At 43.0% G+C, this 12,034-nt stretch overlaps 1 protein-coding gene and 2 long non-coding RNA genes across 4 annotated transcripts in view; 2 read left to right on the top strand and 1 right to left on the bottom strand.

Annotated features, from left to right (window-relative positions):
* The window catches only part of LOC145548953 (uncharacterized), a 105,316-nt gene that overhangs the window by 29,133 nt on the left and 64,149 nt on the right, over positions 1-12,034 (top strand). The gene's annotated exons all lie outside the window — the stretch shown is intronic.
* Positions 876-4,502, bottom strand: LOC103480912 (ladderlectin-like). The gene is made up of 7 exons (XM_081600085.1): positions 4,280-4,502; positions 4,139-4,199; positions 3,969-4,056; positions 3,448-3,551; positions 3,211-3,345; positions 3,015-3,126; positions 876-1,249 (listed from the first exon to the last, which is right to left on the bottom strand). The coding sequence occupies exons 3-7, from the start codon at positions 4,021-4,023 to the stop codon at positions 1,182-1,184; spliced, it is 474 nt and encodes a 157-aa protein (XP_081456211.1). The 5' UTR covers positions 4,024-4,056; positions 4,139-4,199; positions 4,280-4,502; the 3' UTR covers positions 876-1,181.
* On the top strand, positions 4,606-5,249 carry LOC145548956 (uncharacterized). The gene is made up of 2 exons (XR_014084901.1): positions 4,606-4,804; positions 4,963-5,249. It is a non-coding gene; the product is annotated as an uncharacterized LOC145548956 (long non-coding RNA).

The following is a 12,034-nucleotide window of genomic DNA, read 5'->3' as shown; positions in this document are numbered from 1 at the left end:
AGCACCGCGAGGCTTTCTTTGTGAGACATGCAGCCACATGGGATTTTAGAGGGCGTTTTTGGGTGGAGCTTGGTAAAGTCCATTGCGTCAAGACTTAAAGGTATCAGACAAACCTCTGTTATCCTTTGTTGCATTTCAAAACCACACATCTGAGCATATTAACACCTGCTTCTGAAACCCTGTCTGACATCAGATACCACAGAACAAACTATCATTACAAGAAAATGGGTCAGAGAGATAACTAAACAGAAGTGTTGAGCTTGAGCCTGAATGTTGGAGCCAAAGCAGATCAGTTAACGAAAACTGGAAATATCATCTTACATGGGTCAGTGTAAAATGAAATCAAAGCATTCCACTCGATGACTCAACATGTCAAACAAACTCAGATGTATTTTAGAAGAAACATGTAACTGTAACAGCTCCACTTTAAATGTTGATACTGCAACACAGAAAGTAGCAAACTAGAAAACTTTCCCCACTTTAAAACTTTCATTAGTTCCAGTGAGATAAATTCTCACTTTACATGAAATTTTTGGTTATTTACTTGCTGCTTATTATTTGCCTGTTTACTGTGTCCAACAACACATTATCTATATCTAGGAACATTTTTAACTAATTATTATTAAATCCAGAGGATATAACTTCAAACTTTCTTCCACACATGCCTTTTAATGAGAGCAGTCCCAGCACAAAGTAATAGACACAAATACATCACCAGGTGATAGAAAGTAACTATTCTCTGCTTTTATGAGGAAAGAACCTCATGTTTGACTGAAACGTATTATAATGTGATATTTATATTGTAATAACTAACATGTGATGTTAAAAATAATTAAGAAAACAGAACACAAAGCCAAAATAAACCACACACCATCTTGTTTTGATTCCTCAAAGTTTTATTCTTGCTAAGCCAAAGAACAGAAGAAAGTTTTGCTTAGATGATCTTTTCTTATAACTCATTCAGTCTGATCTTATTACAGAGAGACAATCCAGCTGCTGTTTGCTTGTCGCTTCATTCCTTAGGTTGCATTAAAGACAGAAATTTTATGAAGAAAAAAATGCAGAAATATCTTTTGGGTTTTCTATGAAGGCGCAAAAAGGCAGGTAAACAGAAACTCCTTGCATTCATCCTCCACTGGTTCTGTTTTACACTTCAAGCCTCTTTGGGAACGTCAGTGTGATCAGAGTTTCTTGGCACAGACATAAGGCTGACGGTAATCACACCACATGTCATCCCAGCACTTTTTACCTAGGAGCAACACAACAGATCAGTCAAACATCACATAATGAAAATCCTGAGGTGACCTAACAAGATGACTGAAAAGGATTATTAACTAAACTAATTTGCAACAATAAATTATCATAAGGTTTTGCTGTTTATGTAGTAAATATATAGTTGTAACTAGGCCTGTCACGGTAACAAATTTTGCTGGACGATTAGTTGTCTGAAAAATTATTGTGATAAACGATAATATTGTTTCAAGACCTTTTGACACTGATTTAATGGAAATGACTAATAATACATGGAATTTCCTGATAGATACACTTTATTTTCAAAAGAACACATAACACTGGAACTGATAAACTAAATAAAACCAAAACCAAAAATAAAATGGATTCTCAGTCTCCATTAACAAAAAACATACTTGAATAAAAACTAGACAACATAATACCAAAGTGGAAATAAATACTGCATTCAACCAAAAGAGTGTATTGACCTTCAGTAATCACTAGATTTAAATAGGGCACATCCGACTACCTAATGCAATAGTTCATCCTACACCATTTTTTGCCCCTATTTTGTCCTTATCAGCTTAGATCGTTGGCCGATCTAAGATTGTCGTTGGTGATTTCGTAACTGATCATCCTGCAGTGTGTGGTGTGTTACGGTAGATTGTGGTGGCCGCTCCGATTTAAATCAGGGGTTTTCCCCGACTGCAAGCTTAACGCTGAATGTGACAGGTAGCCAATCAGAAAGTGCGGATTCTCCTCCACGCCTTCTGAGGGATAATTACGGAGGGGAATCCCAAACAGCTGACATGACGCAACACGAAGTTCAGCGGACATTGGAGATATTTGGTATCATCAATGTTTATTCAACATTTTGTGCAAATAATATAAAAATGACAAGGAGAGGAGTTGGAGCCAAATTGTTACCGCAGTTGATGAACCCGGCAAGTTTTCAGCTGTTCTTCGTTAACGTGACATAAATAGGTTATAATGATTTTCATTCAGTCAGGACTTTACGCTGACTCTAGCCACATGCATCACAGGTAGATTCTAGTAAAGCATTGATTAATGCCTGATTTTAAAAATAGTTAACTGGACTTGTAGCAATTATTTTGTGCCCATGTAGTTGGACACCACACGGCACGACGAACCCGATCGAACCGTTATATCTAAGATTTCTGTCGGCTAAGGTATCTCTCAGGTTTTGAAAAATGGGCCGACAACTCGTGTAATGTGCGCTGGACATTAGACTAAGAAAATGAGGAGGGGAGGGTCAGTGCAGAGCACCGGAGCTGAGCCTTTTTTCATTCAGTGTCAACAGAAAGAAAAAAAGCCGGAAGAGACGATAATGACGGTAATTAAAATGAGGTCGATAGGTTTAATTTGTCGTCTGATTAATCAATTTATCATTTATCGCGACAGGCCTAGTTGTAACCAGACATTTACATACACAGAATAAAAAACACCGTCTGAAATTAAGTCAGACCAAATGTCTTTGTTTTAAGGTAGTTTGAATTGTCAAAACTATTTCTATTTGCTAAGTGCCATGAAACCTGGCAAGAATTTATTTTGGAGATTTCTTTTGTAATTTTCTCCAAATTCAGAAGTTTACATACATTTGGTCAGTACCATGGATAACTATCTTTTGAACTGAATGATCAAATGTAAACTTCTACTTTCAACTGTATGTGCAGGTCAACTAAAAAGTTTATATGCAAATTAAATAAACTTTTTACTCATCAGTCCTTATACCAACAGAAAAGCAGACGTGACATTTTCTTTACCTGAATAGTTCATCTGTAGGCAGTGCTGGGAGAATCCAGCATTATCAGGCTGCCATGGACACCAGTTTGTGTAGGTCATCGGGCTTCCATCGCTCCAAAGCCAAGTCTTCTCCTGCAAGACAAAGTTCAGCAGATGATATGTTTTATTCAATATATTATAAAATATTTCACAACTAAAGTATCCTGGTACAAATACCTGCTGTGCATCAGAGCCTCCAATCCATGCTTCTTTGGACATGTGATCTGCTGCAGCTATCATATTCTGAACCTGACGGTACTCGTCACTGTTGTGAACTGATGCAAGTTTTGCCCCCATGGACTGACAGTTTTTCTACAGATAAACACACAATAACTAAATAAAGTTTGCTTCATTTCTCACTGTGAAATAAAGGAGAGCAGCAGAAAATAAGAGCACAGTGTTGTTGGAAATCACCTCTGCTTCCCCCCATGTCTTGTAATCAGGAACATAGAGAAAGCAGCGATTCTTGATCGTAGTCCAGCCAGTAGGACAGATTGTTTGGGTCCAGCCAGAATATGCTGATGAAAAACAAACGCAGGCTTCCAGTTAACTGGTTTATGTGGCATTCGTTTGATAATAACTTTATTTTGTGACAAATTATAACATCAAATTGAAACATTAAATGTATTCTAAAAAATAATGCCCACATTGACAAGATATGACTCGGTGTGCACAGTGGAGACATTTTAAGATGACTAATAAATTATCTGGAGAAGGATTGCATTATGTTTAGCAAAGTATTATACAAGAAGATATATTTTAGAGTTTGTGCTTTAGGCAATCATGCCAAGGAAATGGAAACAATGACTGAAAACATCCACTGACCGTCACCAGGAGAGCCGTCATCGGCGACAGCTTTAGATATTTTAAAAGTGTGCTTATCTGTGTTTTAGTCATTTATGATTTCTTAATGTTTATTAAATACTCATGGTTACCACTGGCCTGAATGACCACAGAGAAAACCAGGAGGAACACAGCCAACAACTTCATGGTGCAGATGATGAGAAGATGCAAATTTGCAAGCTGAAAAAAAGTCAAAATAAAGCATACATGTTAAGAAAAACTCACAGTGGCACTAAGACAATAAGAAATTTGATCAGCAAACCTGATGCAGATTGATCTGTTTTCTCAGCCAGCCAGCACCTTTAGTCCTTACTGCAGAATCACTGGATATTTATAGAGCTTTTAGTCTTGTCACATCCAGAAAATGAGGAAATTATATGGGTAGAACTTGTATAGAAATTACCTGATAATTCACATCTAGTTCAATAGGAACTTAAAGTTGTGACTAAGTACAAATCGGTTTGCAATCGGTTTTTTGTGGCTGGGTGGTGGTCTTTGTTTTCAATTACACTTTGTGAAAGTTCAGAGTGCAATTCATCCAGTTATCTTTCCAATTCCAATTATGCCCTTTTTCCACCGGCTCTACTTCAACAACCCGACTTGACTCGGCTCGGCTCTGTTTCGGAGTGACCGCGTTTCCACCGGCCCTTCTTGGCTCTGTAGCAGGGTACCGCCTCCTGGTGGGGGTAGGGGGTGTTGTATCGCCCCGCCTACAGGCTCTATGTGCTGTGCTTCGTTACATGCGTACTAACACCAGTTGTTGCTTTTCTGATACAATAGAAGAGAGAGTTGAGCTATTTTTATAGCCTGATTGCGATTTTTCTGAGATGTCAAGAAATGTGACAGTGGGAGGAATGCTGCGATGTGGTGAGGAGGAGCTGATATCCGCCTTGCAGAGCCAGGAAAGCAGGTGGCTCAGACGGTTCAGGTAAGCTAACGGATGATTTTTGCATTAAATAAAACTTGTAATAGTGCCGAGTATACATGAGCTAATGTTAGTGAGGGTGTTCCAAATAACTAAAAAATGTCACAATTAATTCATAATATATTCCATTGTGTTTTCATGTTTGCAAACTGCCGCCGCAGATCATCGTGGTTCTTCCTGCAGCCTTTGGGTTGTAGGACGTCTCATCAGTGTTCGTCTTCCTGCCAGTTGGTGTTTACCTCAGGATGTTCAGAGACCTTCACCGTTCTGGAGCAGGAATCACATGAGCTCAATATGCTGATGAAACATTTCTGATAAAATGTGTCTGGTGTTCTTACAGAGCTGAATTGAATTAACAGTCTGTTTTTTTAACTTCTCAATACATTTAATTATGATTCACCTGATGTCCAAGTTATACTGAGAACAAATAAAGCTTTATTCCTTCTAATCTGACTGGTAGTACATATTTAAACATGTGTTAATTCATAGTTTTGATGCCTTCAGTGTGAATCTACAATGTCAATAGTCATGAAAATAAAGGAAACTCATTGAATGAGTAGGTGTGTCCAAACTTTTGGTCTGTACTGTATGCTAACTTTAAATTGTGTTTTAATACAATATAAATGCTATTTAAATACACCAAGCACAAAATGAGTTGTTCCAAAATGTCAGATTTTAAGTTAACTAATTCTAAGTGAACATGAAGTATGCTCAAGATTAATCTGACTTAGTTTGCTCAAGTATACTAAAATTTACCATACGTAGTATATTTTTGACCAGGGGACTGCGGTCTGATTTTTACTGTTGATGTATTTCTTCCTATGTGAAAGTAAGTAAAATGTGTTATATGTCTTTTTCTCTAGTATTTACTTACTGGAAGATTTTTTGGCTATGCTGCAGAGCCACAGCTGGCTCCTCATTTTACTGCTCTCACTAAAAGTTATGCTCTCCGTTTAGTGGCCATTTTGTCACTTGGTGGCAGTAACTCTGGCTTGAAGCCTTCTTTGGGCCATTCCTCAGCTGGTATGTCTTGCCTGGGTTTGGGGGATTTTCAAACTGTGAGGTTGGATGATGTTCCTGCCAGCGTTGGCCACAACCTGAACACGTGCAGATGAAATGCCTCCCAAAGTCAAAATGATTTCATTCTTTATGCTAAATGACCCAGTTCAACTGGGTCATTTCATTCAACCCCACAACTTTGTATTTTAGCTAATTTGTGCTCAACATGTTTCACAGAGAAAATTCCTGACATAGCATTTATGGAAATAAAAGTTTCTGCAACTTTTAATTTAAACAGCATGACAACAAGCTACAAGGAGGTGAAATTAAAAACAGGAAGAGTTTCTCATTTCACAATTTTTATTTAGTTTTTTATTTTGCAGGGAAAAAAACATGGAGCAGTCATCCTCCACTGGATCCGTTTTAAGCCTCAGCCCCTTTGAGTGGAGAGTTTTTATTGACGCAGATAGAAGGCAACAGAGTAGAACACTTAATGTCATCCCAGCACTTTTTTTCTAGGAGCACATCATCACATCATAAAAGCCACTAAGCAGCCTACACTGTGTCATAAAATATTTTGTAAACAAAACTATCACCTCTTATCAATGTTGTAAATGTGCATATATAGGTCAACTAAAAAGTTAACATGCACAATACATTAGTTTTTCACCCACGAGTCCTTCTAGCAACGGAACAAACTGATTGTGTGAAATTTTCCTTTACTTGAATAGTTCATCTGAATGCAGTCCTGAAGGCCAAGTTCATTATTAGGCTGTCCTGGACACCAGTTTGTGTAGGTCAGAGGGGTTCCATCGCTCCACAACCAAACCTTTGACTGGAAGACGATATACAGCAGATTAAAAAACACATTTCTTTCAGTGTTTCATAAAATACTCAACAGCCAAAGTGTACTGGTTGCTATACCTCCTGCTGTGCATCAGAGCTTCCAATTCATGCTTCTTTGGACTTTTGAGTTGCCATAATTATCAGAGTTTGAAGCTCATGGTTATCCTCCTGGCTGTGAACTGATGCAAGATTTGCCCCCAAGGACAGACAGTGTTTCTACAGACAAACACATAATGATGTGCTGCAGAAGTAGCTTTAGTTTAATTAAGAACTGTAAAATAAAAGACAGCAAAAAAAAAAAAAAATTAAAGAGACTATTGTTGTTGGAAATCACCTCAGCTGCAGCCCAAGTCTTGCCATCGTTAATAAAGCGGAAACAGCGATCGTTGATTGCAGTCCAGCCAGTGGGACACTCAGCAGATCTCCGTAGCAAATTAACTTGTTCTGACAAACAAATGCAATAAGGCCTCATAGCAAGCCTGTTATTTGTGACAGTTTGCAACATCAAAATAATGTAACATTAAATTTATTCTAAAACATAACTCACATTGGTGATAAATAACTTTGAAAGTGGAGTGCAGTGGAGACATTTTAAAATAAGCCTACTAAATAATATGGAGAAGGAATCCATTATGTTTTACTAAAATAATAGACAAGAAGATACATTTTAGAGTTTACGTTTAGGGCTCTAATGCAGAGGAAATAAAAAAAAATCCACTGATCGTCACCAGGAGAGCCATCATCTGGGGCTTTAGATCTGTTAAACAGGATTTGGTATGTTTGTCACATTATGATTTATTTAGATTTAATAAAAGGTGAGGAACCAGACAAAGCACAGTCCGAAGACCCTTTATGATGAATACAAACTTTGGACTTCGTTTTCCCTCGCCCGGACGCGGGTCACCGGGGCCCCACTCTGGAGCCAGGCCTGGAGGTGGGGCAGATGGCGAGCACCTGGCGGTCGGGCTTTTATAGCCCGGCCGGGCTCAGCCTGAAGAGGAGACGTGGGTCCCCCTTCCGATGGGCTCACCACCTGTCCGAGGGGCCAAAGGGGTCGGGTGCATTGTGCTATGGGCGGCAGCCGAGGGAGGGGACCCTGGTGGTCTGATCCTCGGCTGCAGAAGCTGGCTCTTGGGACGTGGAACGTCACCTCTCTGGTGGGGAAGGAACCGGAGCTAGTGTGCGAGGCTGAGAGGTTCCGGCTAGAAATAGTCGGCCTCACCTCGACACATGGCTCTGGTTCTGGAACCAGTCTCCTTGAGAGGGGCTGGATGTACTTCCACTCTGGAGTTGCCCACGGTGAGAGGCGACGGGCTGGAGTAGGCATACTTGTTGCCCCCCATTTGGGCGCCTGTACGTTGGGGTTCATCCCGGTGAACGAAAGGGTAGCCTCCCTCCGCCTATGGGTGGGGGGACGGGTTCTGATTACCCACCCTTCTTGGAGTCCTTAGAGGGGGTACTGGAGAGTGCCCCTTATGGGGACTCCCTTGTTCTACTGGGGGACTTCAGCGCTCACATGGGCAATGACAGTTAGACCTGGAGAGGCGTGGTTGGGAGGAGCGGCCCCCCTGATCTGAACCCAAGCGGTGTTCTGTTGTTGGACTTCTGTGCTCGTCACGGATTGTCCATCACAAACACCATGTTCAGGCATAAGGGCGTCCATATGTGCACTTGGCACCAGGACGCCCTAGGCCGCAGTTCGATGATTGACTTTGTCATCGGATTTGCGGCCGTATGTCTTGGACACTCGGGTGAAGAGAGGTGCAGAGCTGTCCACTGACCACTACCTGGTGACGAGTTGGCTCCGGTGGTGGGGGAGGAAGCCGGTCAGACCTGGCAGGACCAAACGTGTAGTGAGGGTCTGCTGGGAACGTCTGGCGGAGTCCCCTGTGAGACGGAGCTTCAACTCTCATCTCCGGCAGAACTTCGAACACGTTCCGGGGGAGGTGGGGGACATTAAGTCTGAGTGGACCATGTTCCGTACCTCCATTGCCGAGGCGGCCTATCGGAGCTGCGGCCGCAAGGTTGTTGGTGCCTGTCGCGGCGGCAACCCTCGAACCCGTTGGTGGGCACCTTCGGTGAGGGATGCTGTCAAGCTGAAGAAGGAGTCCTACCGGCCCTTTTTGGCCTGTGGGACTCCAGAAGAAGCTGATGGGTACCGGCGGGCGAAACGGCATGCGGCTCGGGTTGTCGCTGAGGCAAAAACTCGGGCGTGGGAGGAGTTTGGAGAGGCCATGGAGACAGACTTCTGTACGGCTTTGAGGCGATTCTGGTCCACCATCCGGCGACTCAGGAGGGGGAAGCTGTGCAGCACCAACACTGTTTATAGTGGGGATGGTGTGCTGCTGACCTCAACTCGGGACGTTGAGGGCCAGTGGGCGGAATACTTCGAAGACCTCCTCAATCCCACCAACATGCCTTTTGTTGAGGAAGCTGAGCATGGGGACTCTGGGTTGGGCTCTCCAATCTCTCGGGACGAGGTGGTCAAAAGCTCCTCGGTGGCAGGGCCCCGGGGTGGATGAGATCCGCCCGGAGTTCCTTAAGGCTCTGGATGTTGCAGGGTTGTGTTGGCTTACGCGACTCTGCAATATCGCATGGACATCGGGGGCAGTTCCCCTGGATTGGCAGACTGGGGTGGTGGTCCCCCGGTTTAAAAAGGGGGACCGGAGGGTGTGCTCCAATTACAGGAAGATCACACTCTTAAGCCTCCCTGGTAAGGTCTATTCAGGGGTCCTGGAGAGGAGGGTCCGTCGGATAGTCGAACCTCGGATTTAGGAAGAGCAGTGTGGTTTTCGTCCTGGTTGTGGAACACTTGACCAGCTCTACACCCTCAGCAGGGTCCTGGAGGGTGCATGGGAGTTCGCCCAACCAGTCTACATGTGTTTTGTGGACTTGGAGAAGGCGTTCGACCGTGTCCCTCGGGGGGCTTTGTGGGGGGTACTCCGGGAGTATGGGATACCGGGCCCTTTGATACGGGCTGTCAGGTCCCTGTATGACCGGTGTCAGAGTCTGGTCCGCATTGGCGGCAGTAAGTTGATCTCGTTTCCGGTGAGAGTGGGACTCTGCCAAGGCTGCCCTTTGTCACCGATTCTGTTCATTACTTTTATGGACAGAATTTCTAGGCGCAGCCGAGGTGATGAGGGGATCCATTTTGGTGGCCTTAGGATCGCATCTCTGCTTTTTGCGGATGATGTGGTCCTGTTGGCTTCATCGGAATGTGATCTGCAGCTCTCACTGGAGTGGTTCGCAGCCGAGTGTGAAGCGGCCGGGATGAGGCTCAGTGCCTCCAAATCCGAGGCCATGGTCTTGAGCCGGAAAAGGGTAGAGTGCCTTCTCCGGGTCAGGGGGGTCGTCCTGCCTCAAGTGGAGGAGTTTAAGTATCTGGGGATCTTGTTCACGAATGAGGGAAGAAGGGAGCGGGAGATCGACAGGCGGATTGGGGCAGCGTCTACTGTGAAGCGGGCGCTGTACCGGTCCGTCGTGGTGAAGAGAGAGCTGAGCCAAAAAGCGAAGCTCTCAATTTACCGGTCAATCTACGTTCCCACCCTCATCTATGGTCATGAGCTTTGGGTCATGACCGAAAGAACAAGATCACGGGTACAAGCGGCCGAAATGGGCTTCCTCCGCAGGGTGGCTGGGCTCTCCCTTAGAGATAAGGTGAGAAGCTCGGTCATCCGGGAGGGACTCAGAGTAGAGCCGCTGCTCCTCCACGTCGAGAGGAGCCAGATGAGGTGGCTCGGGAAATGTGGTAAGGATGCCTCCTGGGCGCCTCCCTGGTGAGGTGTTCCGGGCACGTCCCACCGGGAGGAGGCCTCGGGGAAGACCAAGGACACGCTGGAGGGATTACGTCTATCGGTTGGCCTGGGAACCCCCTGGGATTCCCCCGGAGGAGCTGGATGAAGTGGCTGGGGAGAGGAAAGTCTCGGCCTCCCTTCTGAAGCTGCTGCCCCCGCGACCTGACGCCGGATAAGCGGAAGAAAATGGATGGATGGATATATTTAATAATTACTCACCGTCACCATGTGCCGGTGAGTATTTCTCCATAATGGAGAAAAGGAGGAAGAACACAGCCAACAACTTCATGGTGTAGATGACGATATGATGCAGATTTGCAAGCTGAAGAAAAGACAAAACAAAGCACACATGTTAAGAAAATTCAAACAATGGTGCAAAAATTATATTTCATCAGCAAACCTGATGGAGAATGATCTGCCTTCTTAGCCAGCCAGCACCTTTAGTCCTTACTGCAGAACCACTGGCTATTTATAGAGCTTTTAATTTAGCTACTTTCACATGTATCAATTTCTATCCAATTTCATCTTTGAAATTGGACAGAAATTGCTGGTTAAACAGGAACTGAAAGTGTTACAATGATGTCCTGTACTTTGACACAATAGGCGCTCACTGTTCCAAACAAACTGATGAGCAGCCATCTCAAAACACAAAGCAAATTTGCCAGAGTTATGATTTCAGGGTTAGCACTTCTTAAGAGTACAGTGTTAATGCTTCAGTGTTATTTTCACCATAAATTACTCACTAAAAGTGTGATGACCAGTGGTACCAGATTCATTTTGTCCCAATTTGTCTCAAAGTAAACATCTCTTACCTGAATGACAAAGTTGTTGGCTCTACCATGCGCTGGGATCTGGCTACTGATTTGCTGATTACTTGCTATTTAATAAGCTGTGGTCAAACAGATTTGGTGGAAAATAATTGGAAAAATGTTTACAAGTTGTCAGTGGGGAACATGCACAAGACAAGCTTTATTTAAGCATGTTAATTTATATTTATAGACCTTATTCCATTTTCAGAACTGGACTCTGGATAAATACCTACAGCCAACCTAAGAACAGCTAAATACATTAATCGACAGTATTAAAGCAACATGTCCGTATGAAGTTCTTGTCATCATTTGCATATGTTGTACATATTAAAAGTAATTATGAGTTTTGGTGTATCACAAACAGCTATTTTTTTAGTTAATAGGAAAATTACAACATATTTAAACCAACATGTTCAACTAATCCAGTCAGGGCCGTGCAGAGACCACTAAAGGGGCAGGTGCTCAAAAAAAGGGGCACATCTAACCGCATTCTAGGACAGAATATTAACAATGCCACAGTTTCAGAGTTTAATAAACAATGATAAATTACAAAATTGTGAGATATACAATCAAAGCTAAGAAAAATCTCTATAAAGCATACAACAAGGCATACTGTATGTAAGATATTTTATTAGTAATGTCTTTCTGCAGGTTTATTTTGTTATAGGAAAGTATTGCAATATTCAAATCCGCAATTTAGCTAAATATGTAAATCAGAGCTAGACCACCAGACATATTTTGTCATTCAGGTAAGAGATGTTTACTTTGAGACAAAATGAATCTGG

The sequence above is a fragment of the Poecilia reticulata genome, chromosome 18, assembly GCF_904066995.2.
Source record: "Poecilia reticulata chromosome 18, P_reticulata-male-v2, whole genome shotgun sequence".
NCBI lineage: Eukaryota > Metazoa > Chordata > Actinopteri > Cyprinodontiformes > Poeciliidae > Poecilia > Poecilia reticulata.
The sequence above is the reverse complement of the archived record's forward strand: the minus strand, read 5'-3'. Positions and strand labels throughout refer to the sequence as shown.